Source organism: Opisthocomus hoazin, chromosome 5 (assembly GCF_030867145.1).
Source record: "Opisthocomus hoazin isolate bOpiHoa1 chromosome 5, bOpiHoa1.hap1, whole genome shotgun sequence".
Lineage (NCBI taxonomy): Eukaryota > Metazoa > Chordata > Aves > Opisthocomiformes > Opisthocomidae > Opisthocomus > Opisthocomus hoazin.
Window position 1 is genome coordinate 61,216,686 of NC_134418.1, and position 20,605 is coordinate 61,237,290.

At 44.7% G+C, this 20,605-nt stretch overlaps 1 protein-coding gene across 2 annotated transcripts in view; it reads left to right on the plus strand.

Annotated features, from left to right (window-relative positions):
* The window catches only part of UNC5C (unc-5 netrin receptor C), a 258,186-nt gene that overhangs the window by 197,038 nt on the left and 40,543 nt on the right, over window positions 1-20,605 (plus strand). For both annotated transcript variants that reach the window (XM_075421479.1, XM_075421480.1), the window contains exons 5-7: window positions 10,390-10,570; window positions 12,662-12,829; window positions 14,125-14,289. In XM_075421479.1, coding sequence (XP_075277594.1) covers window positions 10,390-10,570; window positions 12,662-12,829; window positions 14,125-14,289 — 514 coding nt within the window. The remainder of the gene's footprint in view (window positions 1-10,389; window positions 10,571-12,661; window positions 12,830-14,124; window positions 14,290-20,605) is intronic.

Consider the following 20,605-nt stretch of genomic DNA (forward strand, 5'->3'; position numbering starts at 1 on the left):
AACTATTGCCAGTTTGCATTAGGAGAAGTTAGGCTGTCATGTCTAAGTAGCAAAGTGGTTGTCACTCAGCGCTGATGACTGATTTCTCGGGAGATGAAACTTAAAGTGTTACCTCCCCATCTAACCCAAGTTTAGATTTAATCAAAATTGCAGAAACATGTCCACAAACATCAGGAGCAATAATTAGCAAAGAAGATTTTTCCCGTTTTCTTTTTCCGTAGGCTGTTTTCTTTCACTGTTAAGATCCCTAAAACAGTAAAGAGCATTTAGGTCTGCCAAGCCAGCTTGCTGACAACTGTAATATTAATCAGTTGGCTTTCCTCAGGAACTTAGCGCAATTTTTAATTTTCCTTTCTGATGCTTCTTTGCATCAAATCAACTTGCCGTTGTGCCATGTCAAGAATGTTTGCAATGGGATATGTTATTCTGGAAGTGCAGGGTAGTACTAAAGAACTTCATTACCTGGTCTAGAAACAGAGATTGATGATGATGGGTAGTTTGTTTGAATGCAGTGTTACAAGCACCTCTGAAATTTCAGCAGCCTGTCTAGCTATTCCCTCAGAAGGGTCTGTAGTGCCCAGTGGGGCGGCTGGGACCCAAGCAGCTTGATTTAACATGATGCGTGGAAGTGAGCTCTGAAAAGATCCTCTGTGAGCTGCACTTACAATAATTGCACTTTTTCCTGCCTACTAGTATCCTGACTCACTCTGTCAATAGCTGAGATTCATGACTGTACATTAACTGGCTCCAAATCTTGTTTGTACCGTGGTCGGGGCAAACACCAATTAACACTTGGCAGGCTCAGAAATCATATACTTCCAATCTGACATTCAAAAGAACCCTTCTCAATGTTTTTTTTTTTCCTCTTCTGACTTCTGAAGTCAGAAGGAGATCAAACACCCAGATTGGACAGCTGCCTAATACAGCCTCTTTGTAGTTTCATTCCAACACTATTAAAAGAACAAAGACCTGAACACTAATGAATATGAATACCTTAATGTGACACTTTATTACAGCCAGTTGGTGAAGCTGGTAAGATAAATTTAAAAAAATGGAAAGATGAAAGGTAACTTGGTGGGTTGAAGGTTTACATGATTATTTTAATTTAGAGATGAATGAGTTCTTTGTTTAAGACTTCGTTTATTTGTTCGGAGAAGTTTCTGATATGATGGTACAGGTAACTAAGTAAGAACGGATTTGGGAGAAGGCAGGCAGCAGGCTGAGGCTTTTTTCCATTTTGTTGAAAGACTGCTTTGGTTCTCAGTATGGTAATGCATATGCTGCCTCTGTGAGCAGCATTTCCAAATGCTTTGGTGAGCACATACCTCTGACTTCCCATTCTGAGCACTGTGTTTCATTTTTGTTTTTTTCCACTTGTTGCCTTCTGAAATAGTCACTGCCTTTAACACCAAAAAAGAGGAAGAAAAGCTTACACTGTGAAACTGTACAAAATAAGCATTCAGTGTAATGTAATGCTGGAGTCCAGAGTCCCGGAGTCTTCCACTTGCTTTTTCTCTTTGATTTTATTCTCCCCCTTCATTTTGTTTTCTTCCTGGTATTTCAAAGTCATGGGAACAACCATGCTCAGGGATACATTCTGTCCTCTTTTCAGTAGCTCGAGAATTTAGTATTATAATTCCCAGCATATTTAATTGCAATTGACTGTGTCAATCTCTTAATGGATCAATGCTAGAGGAGTTCTCAATATTACTGAAAAGCTGAGCCACATAGCAGCGTACAGCTGCTCCAGAGGGCAAGAACGACAAAGACAGATGGACAGGCAAAGCTTTTAAGGCCACATTTACCAGTCCCTCGGATCCACTAGGACATGGTGAGCATTAGAGTAGGCTCAGATCACAGCCACTAAAAAAAAAAAGGCCAAGATTCAAATAGAAGAAGGTGTGTTAAAATACACCAGTCTCATGGCCTGAGGTCAAACCAAGTACATCTTGCTTTTTCACTTGGGACAAAGCCAGGAGCCGAGGGTGCTTGGTCACTGGGAAAACCAGATCAGCTTCTCTGTGGCCATATGCCTTTGCCCACCAGCCCTGACTAGTGTCGGTGCCAGCTGCTCTGTGGCATGCCTCCCCGGTCCCAGTTTTATAGCTGATATCAAGCTAAACCTACCTACAGGTTCTGAATCACCTAGGTAAATGTTTCGTCTTTTCCTACTGGTGGCCCAGGCAAGCAGCAGAAGCACCAGGCACTGTTACGCTGAGGTTTCCATACATAGTTGAGGGATGAAGGGGCAAACTCACGTATTCCTGTTGGGAAGTCAAAAAAAAAAGGAATGGATGTAAAAACAAACAGCACCCTGCCCTAGCTCCATGCTTCCCTGCCTTCTGCTTTTCCTCAATGGGAAGGAATAGGATGATCTGGTAAGATAAGCAAGTCTGACCCGCCACAGTCGGCAGGAGCTGCCGGTGCTCAGCGGAGATCAGACAGTTGCAGCTCGCTGGTGTCGACAGAAACATCCATTTCAATTCTGCTCTCTTCTGTGTGTGCATTTTTTCAAACCTAACCTGAGAAGACAGGAAGGGTCCTATTCTGCAGTGCTCCAGCAGTAACGGCAGAGTTATTAACCCTTCAGCTCATTTAATTTGTTCTTTGAAAGATACCAACATCGTATTGCATGTGATAAAATACAGTTAGAGACACTGAGTCACATCAAATTAGCTCATTGTGTTAGGTTATAGATCAAAACATCAAAGAGATGTAAGACTGGTTAATATGCCGTAAGCTGCCAGATGAACTTTTGCATTGAAATGTGAGATTCGCGGAGCCTTTAACAGGGGAACAATTCCTTCTTTAGTTATAACTGAGGTGTTTCACAGAGTAGTTTAGTTGCAGAACAGGGTGCAGCATACAGTTTGGTGACCCAGTTGGGTTTAAAACTGGACATGACATTTATCCACATTCATGGCTTTTATTAAGAACTAGAGCAAGGGGGAAGAGCATCCCTGAGTCAAGAGGCAGAAGAGGCTGTTTTGCCTAGTCAAGATGACTGTGACACAGACTGTATTCAGCTTCTCTTGCATAGGCAGAAGCTGTTGGAAGCTGGGGACTTCTCCAAATAGGTAGCATCAGGTGGCTTCTCCATCTAATTGATTATTAATATGACTGCTGTTTCCTTTGTTCATGAGAGCCACTTATGTTTTGCAGCAGTTATCCCTTAATTGGGAGTTGATGTGTATGCATTTCCATGCAGGTGTGTGTCGCCAAGGCTGTGTTTTATATTCCCGGCAGGAAAGAGAGCTGTAAGAGAGGGGAGTAGAGGAGTTTTGGCCACAAATACTAATTAGCTGGGAAGTGACACTGTCCTTTGCAGTGCCTTACAACACACAGCAGAACTGCCTTTGGCTGTCATGGGGAGGAAGAGCAGGGGGGAGGAGGCAGGTTTGTGTGCAGAAGGAACGCAGCCTAAAATGTCATTAATTTTGCCCTGGAGAGCCATTGGGCAAGGTCTGACAGTGCAGGCCTGTCCTGCTCCAAAAGGATAAAGCTCCCAGTAGTTGTCAGTGGCCAGTCCAATACATTTCTCTTACTTTTTACACCCCAATCTAGTGGTGGATGGTCAGGGCACTCTTCTGAGAAGTGAGAGAGGTAGGTTACAAGCCCTTGCTAGAGGACAGGCTCGCATTTTGGTCTCGTGCTTCCCTGGGAAATATGCTGACTACTAGCTTGTTAGGTGGTCTTATTTTTACGTTTCCTACCCGTTAGTTTCCACAGTGCAGATATCCATGCTGAGATGCGCAGCTGTTCTTACTGGACTGAGTTTTTTAAAACCTGAATTTCTGTGGGATCTGCCCCTATACTTCTACTTTCTGAAGAAGTTCTACTGAACTGGTAGGAGGAGTTGTCTGCAGGACAACAGGCACGATGCCAGTTTCAGGGAGAATGGGAAAAGGGCCATCCTCAGGGACTGCAGCCACTCCCCCTAGCATCCTGTTCCCTTGTTGAACTTAATGATCCTGAAAAGCATGTAACTGTACTGTGAAGAAAGAGGCCGTCAGTTTATCTGTCCATCCATCCAAAGACGTTGCATTGGTAACCTGTTTAAAGCGGTTTCCAAACAGACCCTTCCCAGTTGCTTTGGGGATCAGGGATCCACATGCCCACGTGGTGCTGAAAACATCAACCAAGGCATGGGACCTCCATTCTGAACCACTCTTTCGAGTGAGAAAGGGAAACCAGCAACTGCTGGTGGCCACAGGGCAGCCACTGTGGTTTTCGGTTAATGTTGCTGTGATCTGTATTTGGATTTGAGGCTTTATGAAAGAAAGTTCTCCATCTGCTACTACCTCAGCCATGCAGTCCACCTCAGCCTTTGAAGTTTCTTCTGTGAGGCTTCACTTCCCCATGGTGCATAAAGTGAAGCTGTAATAGGGCCGGAGACATCCAGCAGCTGTACGTACACCCTGTGTAGATTTTAGTGCTCAGGCAGAAAGCTGGATATATGTGCAATTACAGAAGTGTTTCCACAGCAGGAACACAAATTCCCCTTATTGGCAGCAGAAGCGCAGTAGCAACAACTGAACAAAATGTCACGGTGGTTTGCATTTGCCGTCTCATTCTCAATATGTGTTTTGCAGTCTCTCATAGCTGTAATTTCAGCCTCTTTGGAGACCACTCTTTTTTTCTCTTTTTTTTTAACCATAAATGGGTACAAAATCTATTTCCAGCAAGTACGCAGAGTACAGCATCCTCTTCAGCAGGCAGTTGCTGGGATGAAAGTGTACATTTGAAACCAAATCCAAAAATCAAATAATATTCTTGAAAGAGGCACTCAAGCCTCAAGGTACCTGAAATAGCTGCTGGCTCAACAGCCCATATGAAAACTGCTAAAGTTTTCTCAGTCTCACTTGGGTGTCTTGTACTGTGTCCAAATCAGTAGTTAGCTCTACAAATGTTTTATCCTTCCTGGCGTGTGTGTGTGTGCCCTTGCTATCAATATGGTATGGGGTGCATGCCTGTTGTTACAATTCAGGTGAAGAAGAGGAGCTGTGATTTCCCTGTGGCTGTTGAAGGCAATGCGAGCTCAGCAGGGACTGCAGCAAGGCGAGCAGTGCCACCGTGACCGGTTGGTATGGCTGGGCAGAACATCAGCCGCAACACCAGCACGGCTGGGCTGCCAGATGGAAAGCAGTCCTGCCGCGTCGTCAACCAGGCATGGGGAAGGCAGGGGTGCAATGGTCTCGCCTCCCAGAATCCTAAATCGGCTTTTATCGAGGCAAATCTCTCGCTGCTCTCAGCCTGTTTGCATGTTCTTTCTTCTGGAGAATTGCACTCATGGGCACCGGAGGGCTTTGCGGGTGTCTAGGGGAGTGGAAGGCTTGCTGTTCTCAGCAGGTGCTCTCCACTCTGAAGAGGAGTCTAGGGCAGGTTGCTGTGGAGGAGGCAATGATTGACTAGGATCCAGGACTAGCACTTTCCTCCTGAGACTGTGAAAGGTGTAAGGAACGACTCATGTGATCAGGAGGGGAGGATCTAGATGAGCTCGTGTCCCGTATCCGTTCTGGGGTTTCTTGTGGAGCAGATGTACTTTTGCTCTACCAGTTTCTAAAACAGTCACGCATATGCAAGTGTGCCAAGAGATTTAAGTGCCTAGTAATGCTAGTAACTTGGTATGGCTAAATTTGTGTCGGCAATTAGCTTCTGTAATAGGTTTTCCTGCGTATGTAATCGCTTGTGTGATTTATGTCCCCCGTGTTCATGAAGTCTGTGCAGAAGCCTGGCCCGGCTTTGCATGTCTTAGTCTCTGCGTGTGCTGCCTGATTTCAGGCTGCTGCTGGGAGCGTCCTGCAGCAGCACGGGTCTGGCTGCAGCTCCGAGATATAGCCAGGGCGGTGATGGCGGGTTTTCTGTGCTTGCTGATGGTCTCGCTTTTCATGTTGGGTGGCATGTGGCAGCTTCCCTCTGTTAATTAGAACAAATGTGCCAATTATGTTAATGTATCTCCCGATACCAATCAGCGAATAATTAGAGACAACACATCTGTCTCTCACTGTGGAGCGGGATGACAGGAGAGGCGCTACAAGGTATGTTGCTCTAAATTCCAGCCGCCTTGAACTCAGCGCTTCCTCAGCCGGTCGCAGGGATGGCTGAGTCTTGTGGCAGGCTTGCCAGCGTGTTGGCAGCGCTGGACGTGTAGATCCAACACAGCTGGTGGGAGCTGTGTGCTTCACTGCTCTGCAAATTACATCCAGAGAACTAAGGAGCTCTGACCAAGAACTAGCTGGCTTCGGGTGTGCTCCACCTTCTCAGCATCTGCAGTCACTGTGAGTGAGGATTTCATTGACTACACTCACACCTTTGCAGAGGGGCCTTCTCTTGCTAGTCAGTTTGAAAATACATAACAAAACCACCTTCTTGAATGGAAAACTAAAAAAAGAAGTGGGGATTTCATGCCTGCTTTGTTCCAGGGGGCTGATATGTAAGAAAAAAACAGTTGCACGTTGTTGTAATTTTCCATAGCTGTCATCTCCACAAGGGAACACTCACCCCATCCTTTATGGCAGTACTGTTGCCAATTAAATCATTTCTGTTATGATAAAGAAAAATTGATGCCCAGGCTTTTTAAAAGTATGTGCACGACTGTGTGTACATTTATTGATAACAGTTGGAGGGATGTGCCTGATGTAATTGAATAAATAGAGCTAGGTACCTGTTCAAGAATCATTGTGACTGTAACCAGTAAATACACATCCTCAATATTTAGGCAAAAGCAAACATCTACCCTAGAAAAATCTTCTGCAGAGAGCTGAGAAATGGAGCCATGAGGGCGTGATTTGGTATGACTCTGAAGAGAGGCATCTTGTGCACTTTGAAATGCCCATGGGTATCCATGGGTACCCTCGCCCAGAGGGTTGCAGGTCTCCGGCACATAAATGTCCGGTGCCTCATCTGCCAGCCTTGCTGCAAGCATGGTGGTTTCCCCAGGGCACCAGCCACTATTATTCAAGCAGCGGAATTAAATTCAAGATAAGTTTCTGCATTGACTGGATTAGCAGCCTGCTTCAGCAAGGGGGCTGCGCCTTGGGGAATGACATAGCATCAAAAGAGATAGCTGCTTTTAACTTCTGTAATAACAGTTTGCATACTTGTCATTCATAAATCACACTGGCTCATTCCGCTTTGTTCTCTTCTCTTTTGTATTTGACACCTGATCTCTGCCTACTTACATGACAGAACAACCCTACTCCCACCTATTCTGGTTACCTCAAAAAAATAAATCTGACGTTAGGAGGTGCTGAGCACTGCAGTCACCTGCACCAGAAAAAATAAGGCTGTTGTTAGTAACTGAAAATAAATACCATTTACATGTTGTAGTGTGTTTAATTAGTTATCACTTCTACAAGGACTGAAGGAGAAAACACATCTGCTGGAGGGGCGTGCTCTTTTTTGTGTTGCGCTGCTGATGGCTAAAAGGTGTTTCTGTCACTAGAACAGAAACAGTCCTAAAAAGGAGACTCCTATTTCTTTTCAAATCATCCATCAGTTCCTCCCTTCAGATTTGGTGATGTTATCATTTGCTACATGATCAGACTTATGACATCAGAAAAAGCCTGGATGCCAGAAGATGACTGAATTAGATATGTTAAAGAGGTATCTTCTGAGAGAGATGGCATTTAGACATGCACACACAGTACCAATGTACTGGCAAAACAGGTTTTTCAGAAAAAAGGCATCCTATTTTTCTGCAAACTTAATGTTTTATTGTTAGAAAATTCTCTGAGCCATTAGGTGAAAAGGATCTTTTTCCTGAGAGATTTGGTGAAGAGCCAGAGGCAGTATACTGAATTATACAGAATATCTTTTTTTTCTGATATTGGCAACTCCTGTTTTGATATCATCTTCAATGTTTTTGCAGGGATGAAAGGGAATTTAATACTCATAGCTTTAATTTTGTCTAGTCAGCTGAGACCCAGACTGAATATGTATGTGTTTGTTTTTGTGGAGAGAGAAAGTGTTGCAGAGTACTGGAAAAAGAGAACCCATGCTTGAGCATGGAGCCTTGCACAGTGCCGAGGGCTGCTAGTGTACATGCTTGGATGCGCATCCCAGAAACATTTTGGACTGAGCCTTAGACCATGGGATGGCTGTAGTCCTGCCCTCACTGGCGTCCTCATGTCCTCAGTGTGCAGAGCACAGGAAAAGCACATGTGGATCTGAAGGTGGTACACAGCTGTGGCAGCGTGCATAGCATCTTTCAGAGTCCTGACACCAGTCTGTCCTCCATCCCAGAAATAAGTAATGGTATTAAAACCCAAGGAAGACATTTTGTTTATGTGGGAGGCAGGGGCGAAGTGGCAGCCTACCACTGAAGGAGAGGTAAGGTCCTGACTCGTTTTACACTCTGGGATGCATGCAGACTTGACCTGGAGGAAGGTCAGGAAGGAGCTGAATATTGTCATTGACTGAACAGGAATCTGTCTGTCTTGATTATACCTGGAACCTATGAAGAGTCATTTTAGTCATCCTGGCAAGGAAAACCAGGTTATTGACTAAGTGCTTGTATCTTCCATGGTAAAACATGAATGTTGTAGTTACAGAAACACGGCCTCTGAAGTTTTTTGTCTGTTTTCTTCCTCCCCTGTTCCTCACAGACACGCATGTCCGTTTCCACAGCCCTTTTTGCACCACCAGTTTTAAGCTATAAAGTATCGATAGTTGCGAGACTACCACATACTGCAGCTATCTGCTGTGGGCGAGGAGGGTTTAGATCAAGCCTTCCTCTCAGCAGTGGCTTTACATTCACAGAATCACAGAATAGTAGGGGTTGGAAGGGACCTCTGTGGGTCATCTAGTCCAACCCTCCTGCCGAAGCAGGGTCACCTACAGCAGGCTGCACAGGACCTTGTCCAGGCGGGTCTTGAATATCTCCAGAGAAGGAGACTCCACAACCTCCCTGGGCAGCCTGTTCCAGGGCTCCGTCACCCTCAGAGTGAAGAAGTTCTTCCTCATGTTCAGACATTCACTAAGGTGTACATCTTTGGAAGCAGCTCACGCCTGATGCACATCCACCCAAACTGGGTAGGGGAGCTGGAGCTGCTTAATGGAGGGCTAAAGATGGGGAGCAGGCAGTGGGCAGTTGGAATCCAAGCCCACATGCACCAGCGCTGGCCTTGCAGTGTTGGACCGGCTCTGTGTGGGGATGAATTGAGCCCTGTGTGTTTAACACCGGGAGAGGCCATCGGTTTTCTCCCCGTGGCTTAGGATGGTCTGTATGGCTGTCGTAGAAGGGCAGAAGGTTCTCTGTTGGTTTTGGGGTATGTCGATGCTCAGGCAGTTCCTCAAATGGTTTTGGAAAAGTGGGGTTTATGAGAGCAGGCTTTGGCAGTTGGCACCTTCTGGGTCCGTTGGGTTGATTGCATTTATGTTTTTCTTCCTTTAATTAAATTCTGGGCACAAGCTGAAGCGATCCGGTGACATGAAGGCCCACCTTTGATCCATCCAGCACCCCAGTCCTGTGCTTCAGAGCACACTCGGTTCAGATGAAAACAAGATACTGGATTTGCAGCCAAATTATATTAGGGTGGCTCGCAGCAGTCAGCTGGGATATAATAGGGTGTTTCTTTAGGAAGGCAATAAAGAGAACATTGTCTAGATTAAAAATCACGTATGAAAATATTATTCTATGTAACCAAGGAAATTACACTTTATTAAAATAAAATATAGTTTACATAAAGAAAAGGGAAAAATAAGCACTGATGTAGTCTTTGTGATTCCCTATTTGCTTGGTAACTGTGTCTATTTTGTTTAATCCTGATTGCAGCAAAACAGTAACATGCATGTACATGTGAGTGCATGTATACTTAAAAACATTGGCATGTTTGCAACTGGTTAGTGTGACCTACTCCAGTATAGGGCCTCATTGTGTTAGACCCAGGACAGGTTACGTATAAGGTTACTGCGTTAATAACTGCCTAATTAGACAAGGCATACAAAAGAATGGCTGAGATCTCTGCTGTTTCAGGGTTTCTGATGTTGTAAGGGGATTTTCTGTTTGTAGACACAGTCGTAAGGTATCACCCCTTCCTCATCCCTTGCCTCAGACTCTGAGAGCATAGATCAGCTGTTTTTCTCTGCACAGTAACTGGCAGCCTTTGAAAATATATTGATATTTTCAAGGCAAGGCAAGACAGCTGTTGTGTGGATGGGTGGGAGGGAATGGGACCTGAAAGAAGGGGTAGGCATGAAGGGTGTTCTCCCCTGTTTCTGCCATGGCATGCTATTTGAGTTGGTGTCATGCATCAGGTGAGTCCTTTGTGATGTGCCTTGACTTGTAGCACTTTCTGGGATGAGCAATGTAGTCGCAGATACTGTGCCCGTTGTGGTGTGACCTAGTGCTGACTCACTGCCTCTCCTCTGGCCCTTTGAAACCCCAAGGTGGAGTGGCTGAAGAATGAAGAGGTGATTGATCCCGTGGAAGACCGAAATTTTTACATCACCATCGATCACAACCTGATCATCAAGCAAGCCCGGCTTTCTGACACAGCCAATTACACTTGTGTCGCCAAAAACATTGTGGCCAAAAGGAAAAGCACCACTGCGACTGTGATTGTCTATGGTAAGTGGTGGATGCACACGCAAAGCAAGCACTGGGGCAGGAGGGGGCTCAAAATGTCAATATGCAACTCTTACCATGGTCAGTGCCCAGGCTGGGCCACCTGTGCTGCCTGTTGACTTGCAGCCATACGCAAAGACTGCAGTCAGGGTTCATTACTGAACATAGTCAGAAGTACAGGTGTGATGGCTTGGCTTAACGGTGATAGACAATGTGTAAAAGGAGGAACAGGCACCTGTGCAAGCAGCCCATTGCCTCATTGAAGAGAAGACGGTTGTTCCCCTTGCCGTAACACATGCCAGCTGGAGGCAGCAAGGAGCCATGAAAGCGCTTCTTCCAGCAGAATCATCCCAGGCATGGTTTCTACCAACACGTTTCACGTTCTTAGTGATGCTTTTCAAAAATGAGAGTAAAACCAAAAGGAAGTTTGTGCTTCCAGAAACTGGTAAGAGTGTCAGAGCTCAGCAGAATCATCCAGCTTTTTCCAACTCTTTAAATAAGCTTATTTTTGGTGTCTGCTACCAAAACATACTTTGGTGTCAGGGGCAAAGCACTCTGTGGCTGCAGTTCATAAGCACACAACCTAGCTTAAATGTAAACATCAGGGGAATACAAAGCATGGCATAACATTGTTCTGCGTCTGCATCCACAGCCCTGATCAAATATTGAGGTTGGCTGTGCTTTGGCTGGGGAGGGGCCAGATGAGATACCCTCCTGGGCTTTCTTCCAGGCTGTGATGCGCTGCAGTTCTGCCCCACCAGTCCGAGCTTTGCCCCTGCAGAGTTACTGGCCTGATGCATCCCAGGCAGGGGTATCCACCAGAACAAAACACTCTGACGACGTGCCAGCTGACTGTCCTGGTGTTCCTTACAATCAGCTTAATTATAGGGTAGACAAGTAGGAAAAAATCCCTGTGATTATCCCTAATATTCATTTCATATTCAGGGTAGCAGTTAGATTTAATTGTAAGCAGTTGCTTCCCTGAAGTTACAATGAGGGCCTTTTAGTTCAGTTTTTATAGAAAACCGACTGAATTGAGTTGATTAGCAGTGTTTGTGATACTGAGGGATGGACCACGCAAGAGCACTGTGTTTTATAACTGTGATGAATGCAGAAACATAAAGAGGTAGGCATGCCACAACTCTTCCTCGTGCATATACAACATTTTTTTCAACAGTGCAGTCAAGACACAGGTATGTAGGGGAGCAAATGTTTTTATGGGTTTTGCTACCAAAGTTGCTTAAGGATTGTGTCATATCTCAGACATTTGGGGACTGGAGAATCTGAGCAGTTAATAGGTTATCCATACCATGACAACAATGTTATTACATAGAGCAGCACAGCTCCTTCTTCATCCATCCACCTGTCCAGGAAACTGAGGTGAGTGAAAAAGAGAGTCAGCATAAACATCTTCACAAAGATAAATTTCTTCCCAAAATCTGAAAATAAAAGTTCATTTAGCGAAAGTTCACTCTGAGTAGCTTAAATGTCTGTTATGGAAGCACTGGGGCATTCATACGCACCAGCTGTGTCCACAGAGGGGTGAGTGAAGTTACCCTGACATGCTGAAATCACCCTCTGGAAAGAATGGGAGAGAAAACGATCAATTCCTTGTCCGGACACGGGAGTCTCTCAGCATGCATAGATGATGGGTACATCTGAGATCACGCTGGAGTGCAGGTTACCTCCCTTTGGAAGCTGATGCAGCTTTCAGAGCGTAGGCTTCTGGCTGGCAGAGCTGCCAGTACTCTCTGAAGCCGCAGAGATTTTGGCCGTACACACGTCAGCAGGTACTTAGTGCTGGGTCAGGTTGGTTTTCAGCAGAAGGCAGGTCACCTGACAGTGCCGTAATAGTCTTCAAAATGTGTTTTTCATTTAGTGTCAGCATTTCTTCAACTTGTGCAATGACTTCTGGCATGCTGTACATTCGGTACGCTGGAGACATGGGCTTGTGCCTGTTCGGTGTTGCTTCTTGTGCTTCCCAGCCATCACTTGTGGCTGCTGTTGGAGGCAGCATGACACGGAGCCAGAGGTGCCTTTGGCCTGAACAGGATGGCTTGCTTATGCAATCATACTCTCTCTCTTGCTTTTCAGTGAACGGAGGCTGGTCTACCTGGACTGAGTGGTCAGTGTGTAACAGCCGATGCGGGAGAGGCTTTCAGAAGCGTACGAGGACCTGCACCAATCCTGCCCCACTCAACGGTGGTGCCTTCTGCGAGGGCCAGAGCGTTCAGAAAATAGCTTGCACCACTCTGTGTCCAGGTTCAGTATGAACAGTACATAGCCCTAGATAGATAGTTTGTCTGTCCCCAGTCATTTCAGTGGAAGACTATTAATTACAAAAGCCTCCTTCTTTTATTAGTAAATCCAACATTTCAGTCAATGAATATGACATTATATTACATAAGTAGATAAAATAGTGAGCACATTATATCAAGCAACAGAGGATTCAGATCCACTTTTGCATGCAGTTTGCGCCGATGTCTCAGCCCTGGTAATTCAGGGGATTTGGAGGACATTCAGAGCTTCAAATTGTAGGAGATAAAGACTGAAAGCTCTGGAAAGGGACTGGAATTTGAATATAGACAGCAACTGTCATGTAAATATATTTGCAATGTCCACTGAGTCCAGCTGTCACAGCAAGTGGAGCATCTGGGGTGTGGATGTTACATTTGAGGCATGTATTTACCTGACTTCAAATACAAAGACATTCATACTGGGAAGAGGTGTGTATGCATACCTTTAAAAGGCATTTAAATGTAAACTTCTGAAAAATACAAAATTGCTTCAGGATATGCAATGTAGTTGGCGGCTTTTCTGTGATAAAAGTTCTAACGTGTCTTATTGTCCAGTGCTTTCGTGTCTCTGTGGTCCCACTCAAACTGATGGCAGTAGGGTTGCTTTCAGCTTGTGAAGCATGGCCATCCAGCTCCAGGTCTTAGTGGTGGATGAGACTTAAAAGCTGAAATTTCATCTCTGGTCACTATTCCAAGTGACAGACTCCTGGCTCAGACTGTGTCACTGGAATAATTTTGTAGTTCGTTCTTTGGCTGTTCAGTTTAATGCTTTTGAAAATAATTTGCAGGATTCTGAAAGATGTTAAACACCTTATTCATTCTGCTTATGTGAAATAGATCAGTGCCTCTATGTATTTCTTTTAACAGAAAATATTTAACATTTAATGTCTTCCTACTAAAGAAGAATTTGTGTCCAAGTCTAACCTCAGTGTTAAAAAATGCAAAAAAAAAAAAAAAAACCCAGATTCCCGACTTGTTGTTCCTTTTCTTGTACACTATGAGCACACATAAACTTCTGACAAGTTTATAAAAAGGGGAGGAAAGAGCAGAAACGGGGCCAGGCCAGAGAGAAAGGAGAGGGAGAGTGAATGTGCATTTACAGGCCAGAAACAGGACTTAAAGAAGAGCAGAATGACGCTGCTTCTGCCTTGCTGGGAAGGGCCAGAATTTGCAGGCTGGCTTGTGCCGAGGTGTGCATCGCTCTCACTCGTTCTCCCTTTGATGTACCCCCTAACAAGTCGTGTCCTTCCCTTGTCTCAGTGGACGGCAAGTGGACGTCCTGGAGCAAGTGGTCCACGTGCGGGACCGAGTGCACCCACTGGCGCCGGAGGGAGTGCACGGCCCCGGCACCCAAGAACGGGGGAAAGGACTGCGAGGGGCTGGTGCTGCAGTCCAAGAACTGCACCGACGGGCTCTGCATGCAGGGTAAGTGCCGCTGTGATGCCTCCGGGTCTGGCAAGTATGTGGCTGCAGGTAAACCTGCGGCAGCTGCAGATGTGCTTCAGGGACCTAAAGTCACAAAATCATTTGTAGGATGGAGAAGAGGGTTAATCCAGTTCTCACCAGAAGGGACACTCCACTCTTCTTCCCTGAAGATGAATGTGATGCTGTTTGAAGTTGATGGAGTTGAGCAGTGAAGATTTAAAAAGTCCCGTAACAGAGCACTGTCCCCGCTGCTGTCCCCACCAAACAGCCTTTCTCCCTAACACCATCTCAGCATCTGTTTGGGAAAGCTTGGCAGTGACTCCTGTGGCAGCGCAAATGAGAAGTAGAGAGTTTAGGGCAAAGCCAGCACTGTCAAAAGACTAAACTTGGCAAAGCAGATTAGCTTGTGGCTCCTTACTGTCAGGAATGGTGGGTGCATGTGTTTCTACGTACAATAGTTATGCTCGTTTTTGAGTTTGGGGTGCCTTTTAGTACGAGGTACCCTGTATCTGTGCAGTGCCTGTGCAAACTTCACACATAGTTATCAGCATGCTGCAGCCTTGTGAAGATCAGCTCTAGCACTGAAGTCTATTCTGCCTGCACCTGTTCACACCATGGTCCTGCTTTTGTGACTAATAAGAGCGAGAAGTAAAGAAAAGCAGGCTTTTACTGTGATTCTGACATATGCTGACGAATAATTAATCTTCTCTGCACCCCATCCCTTCTCAAAAATTAGGTCTTCTCTGTTCTGCCGGTACACTGAAACTTCCTTTCACATCTTGTTAGCACAATAGCCTGAGCCAAAATCCTCCCATACATCTCTCCCGTTCCATCATCCTGTCTCTCTGCAGTACTTCTCTGTCGAGCCTCAGCTCTTGGTTGCCCGTAGAGTTGTGGCTGTAACTATCTGGTATCTATGTGTCCAGATCATAAAATTCTTTGAGTTGTCTCATGAAAAAGGAGTCAGGAATTTTTATTCTTTGAGGCAGGTCACTTTTGACTGAAATAGCCACAATGACACAAAAGTGACACTAATAGCTAATACATAGGTCTGCTTCTTGAAGAAGTGCCATATAGATGGCTGCTGTGCTGACAGCGATCTCTGAGCTACCCTATGGCACAGCACGGCTGTTTGCTCTGAGGTTTCCCACATTTGCTAGAAGGGCTTCTTCAGTGTGGCTCGCACAAACAGTTTCATCACATTAAAAATTATTAGTCCATGTCATCAGCCTATAAAGCTGTAATTCCTCACAGTGTTCAGTTTTATGGGGAAAACAGGAAGGTGAGATTCAGAGCTCCTCTGTTTTTCTTTTCTAAAGACAGAAGAAAGTAAAAATGCAGCCACATCTTGCTGTGTAACACCTTCATGATTTTTATAGCGGGGAAGCTGACGTACCCCTAGCTCCAGTGGTGTGAATAAGTCATTATGGTAAATTAGGAAGAAAGGATACGTTTCCCCGTACAGAAGATCTCTTCACTATCAGATTATATGTAGACAGGTGTGTGTCATCTTTTTGTATGTGCATAAAGAGAGCCATTTAAGCAGAAATCTTGTGGAAAAGTAGGTATAATGGTACAGCAGAATAAAAACCCTGTAGGGATCTCATTCATCTGTTGATAGTATATTGCATTTTATTTGTGAAAGTGGATGCAAAGTATAAAGCAGAGGTCTTCAGTGGGAGAGAGGGTGAGGCTGTTGTGAATCCTATTCTCCTTCATATATATGTATATAAAAAATGGTAATGAAAAATATACAGTCACATATTGACCTGCCTTGGCTCCAGGGGCTGTGATGATCCTTCAGTGTTGGAATTTAATGGCAATGTTTTAATGGTGTCTTTGTACTCGCAGAGTTTCATATACCTGTAAAACTTACAGTCCTGCTCCCTGATCCATCCCTGCTGAGAAGATGGATTTGCCATACTTGGCGGCAGTGTGCCTGCAGCTCTCCCTCTTTTTTATTTTCTTTCTCCTTCTCAGTTTATGCAAAACCAATCTGAACATTTACGCTTTTGCTGGTGTGGAGGTAGATTCACAGCAAATCTGCCTGCTGAGATAGGAAGAAACACAGGACTCCTTTCATTCCTAGAACATCATGTTTCTTTCCACGTTATTTGAGGCTGGTGGGGACTGGCCTGGCACTGACATTTCTCCTAGCCTGGGGTCCTGTGGATCCACAGCAGACTTTTCCAATGCCTGTGTGCCAGCGGGTCTGTTGTGGCATGGGGGGAGCCACAGCCACCTTTCCTCTGCAGCCGTAGCCCTTCAGGAGCTGTCTTGGCCAACTGCTTACCCGCACCATAGCCAAATCCTGCTTCTAGGTGCCCTGGTGCTTTCTCCTTAGTGTCAGCTTTTAGTGAGAGCTAGACGGTTGACTTTAGCACCATGAGTGTCATTGAGGTGAAAGAATGAGTAGACAGAGCCTCTTACCAGGAGTCACTAGGCTGTTGCTTTGACAAAAACTCACTTGTAAATGTGTCTCTCTATATAGCTGTACATAAAAGATATCCCGGAAAATATTGGATTGAATGAGTCTAATTTACAAGCTCTTTCACTTCCAGTCTATTATTCACTACAGTAGCATCAGCTGGATAAATCAATAAGCTCTTTCATCAGACTGCCCCTGCTCCAGCAAAGAGCAGCAGTCTGCACCACTATCGATTTCTGTGGGGATAAAAACTGTGGAGCTTTATCCATCCCTTGTAATTACAGTATTTTACACCCAAAGCTGTAGTTTGTGCTTACTGCTAACTGTGACATTTCTTGTGCAACTCTGCTGTCACATTTATTCAGACTAATGATCTTGCTAGTACACACATACGCTCCCTTATCCAGTAGTTAGTATTTTTCTGTTAACATGAAAGGATGAACACTCATTAAACTAGAGAGCCTGCAGAGAGGCAGCAGGCTGAATTGAAGAAGAAAAGCAGCTGTAGTGAAAATTTAGGGCAGTCATTACTATTTTAAGTTTCCAAATACTCAATATTGCCTAGCTAGTCCCATTACAACAATTTTGTAATTCCCTTAATAGCATTAATATGATCTTCTGGAACAAAATATGCTGTAGGTGTGAGAAGAATTGCCTGGTTACCACCCACACTAGTTGCATTATTGCCTCCATAGTTGCATTATTTCCAATTTGAAGTATGAGTACTGTGGTAAATACTTCAGCGCAAGGAACAACGCTTTTAAAGGCACACACTGCATCTCACAGGGGATGGCTATAAACTGAAATGCTGCAATTAGCCCTCCACTTATCCCGTGTAATGACTTTGGTGGGTGTTCTGTGTGGGGACTAAGAAAGCAAAGAGTTCCACTGCCGGCTCAAACTTCACACAGGTAGTTCCCTGCACTAGATCACAAATATGTTTAAAGCAAAGTACAGGGGGAAGTGTTTTGCTGAGCCCAGCCTGAAGTGACTGCGAGATCATGTGTGTGGTACCAAACAGATGCTAAAAGTCCCTGGCTGGCCAGATTCTGGTTTGCATTATGTGCAAAATGTTGCTGGTAATCAGGAAGGGTGGACAACCTACAAAGAGCGTTAGCTGTGTGGCATGGTTATGTTGAAGGCTTATTACAGGAGTTGTGACGTGCAGCTGTCTCTCTCAGAGCATGTGACCTGCGTCCTGTCTGTCGAGGATCTGAAGTGACCGTGGTGTTCAGATCTGTACCCTGAATAAGTACAGAAAGTCTGTGGGCAGGAGGTTGGTGCCTGCCCATGCTGGGAAAGCCGTTAGTCTTTGAGATCGAGCTTGTGATGCACAGGGTTGGCAGAAGCACAGCCAGGAGACAACCAGTGTCCCTGCTTCAGCTCGCTCTCAGCTTTAGTAGACCACTGTGGCCTTTCATAAAAGGCTGGCTGAGTTGAACTTTCAGTTTTTTTCAAAACACAGGACTAGGTATCTTACAGCAATGAGGTAATACTGAAGGACATGTTTTCGCTTCAGGACTATGGATTATATAGTTACGTAAATAGTATTGTTGCTCTGTGTAGTAAAAACTGTTCACTATGTACAGTCTTACCATATGGAATACAAATCCATCACTGAATAGGGCCAAAAGGAAATTTCCATTTGTGAATCATTGCCAAGTGTCATCAGATCCAGTGTGGGCTTTTCCTGTGTTCGTTTGAATTTCAATAAGTTAGCGTGAAGAGACTGATATGTGCTACTGTCACTTAAAGAAAGGAAGAAAAGATTCAAAACATCTTCACCCGTCATTAGAGACAAAATCCTGGACTAACTCTTGGGTCACTTTGTTGCTTTCCTTACATGTACCTTAAGTACTTGAAAATTCAAATAATGGATACAGCACTGGAGAAAAGGGCACTTATACCGTTATCAGACTAGTAATTCCATGCCTTATTAAAAAAGGCTGCCTTCTAGTCGAGAGTGAATTGAAGTGAAATGAGGATGGCAAATCTATATTTGTCAGGCACTTTGTAATCCTCATCTGAAAGGTGGTATGAAGTCCATAAGGTTCCCTCTTCCAATGATAGTGCCTAAGCAAGTGAAAGAGAAGCATTTTCTCACGCTTGTGCACGAAATAGTTAACTGCTGTCCTTTTCCAGCCTCATGCCTGTTTATACACAGAGCTCGAGTAGAAAGCAAGGTTAACCTGATACTAACATCTCTTTCTTCATGAGACGTATATATTCTGCACATGCCATGCTTGTTTAATGTAACATGCCAGAACGTCTGATGGAATAAGCGTTCGTTTCCCTTTTTGGCTTGTTTTGAAAGAAAGCATTCAGGGAAGAATTACAGGGCAGAGAAGTTTGGTGAGGACCTCTGGTCCTCCAGAGCGGATTAGTGTGCAAAGAGCAGGGGAATGTTTTCCAGGCTCCAGAAGGTAAGCTAAGGTCTCTCAAGGGAGACTGCAACAGAAGACCATGTGTGCAGAGGAATGAAATAAAACCTTTTATTAAGAGCATGTGGGTCAAGAGAGAACTTCTAATAGGTTCAATCTGTCAGCATAACGATATAGCCACCTGGCCTGTTTTGCTGAGCCCTTGCGGGGGGGGCAGTTCATTCGTTTGAAGAACGCATCTCATCTGTTCCTAGAGGAAGTTTCTGTAGTATTGTTATTTGGTATGAGCAAAGAGATGTGTTACTCTGTTTTCAACCCAACTACTGTGTAGTGGTGCAGCAGCCAAGGGAGTTTATGCACACATCTCAGAGTTAAGACTCATCCGACTTTTACTGTAGCGACAGAAGAAATCCCCAGCTGAGAAGTATCCACGCTCTGGTGGGCCCCCTGCAACTGAGAGCTCTTGCCTAAAAAAAGTACTGCTCGAGGCAGATAAAAGCGCTGGGAGAAAACAGAAGTGCAGAGCCACAAGCAGAACCCAGGACACTGTATCTTACCCTCAACAGTTCAGAAAGAGCCACCTCCGCATTAATTTTAATGAAAGACCAGTGGTCTAAGATCTCTAGGCTGTTTTGAAAAATCTCAACTTATTCAAAAATAATATAGCCATGCAGAGAGGAGAAAAACCCCAACCTTGTTCATCTATAATTTTCATTCTTCTGAATTCCCTTAGAGTTTTTCTTTTATTCTCCCCTTATTCCTCTGCTCATTAAAAAAAAAAAAAAAGGAAACACTACTCAGATTAAGGAAAAAGGCAAGCTTGTAACAAAGTCTAAGTGATACATTAACTTTATCATGGAAAAAAGCCCAACCATACAATGGCAATGACAAGTGTTTGTATTTTCGTTACCGTGTACAAAGGTGGGTATATTTCATGATTTTTCCCTTTCCTGGTAGGGTGTCAGGCAGAGGGGGGTCAGGAGTAAAACTCAGTACTCTCTGTTTTTAAATCTGTGTTCTACATAAGGGTCTTACAAAAATATTGGCAGCATCCTTAAATGAAAACTCGTGTTGGGGAAGGAAGTTTCTGTAGTTGGGGTAATGAACGCTGAGCTGATCAACTGACTGTGGAGTCTCGGGGATTTTTGAGGTTCCAGGCCAGAAAGCCAGAGAATATGAATTACCTTACCTGTGAGCTTACAGACCTGCCAAAGATTTCGATACGTGTCACTGAACGTCCATGTGGATAACTCAGGCTTTCCACAAGCCTTTTTTCCGGCAGTCCTAACAGTTTAGATCCCCTCTACTAGATCCCCTCCCAGCTGTCCCTTCCTTCGTCTTGTTTTTTGCCATGTGTCCCCTCTTTGGAGCTGCCGCATGTCCTTATTTCAGCTCTCCCTGTAACCTGTTTGCTCTTGTCCCATTACAATTGCAAAACAAAGCAAGCCCAAGGATGTCTATTTCTAATGTTCAGTCATTGCAAACGTGGAATTTGCAAATACACAAT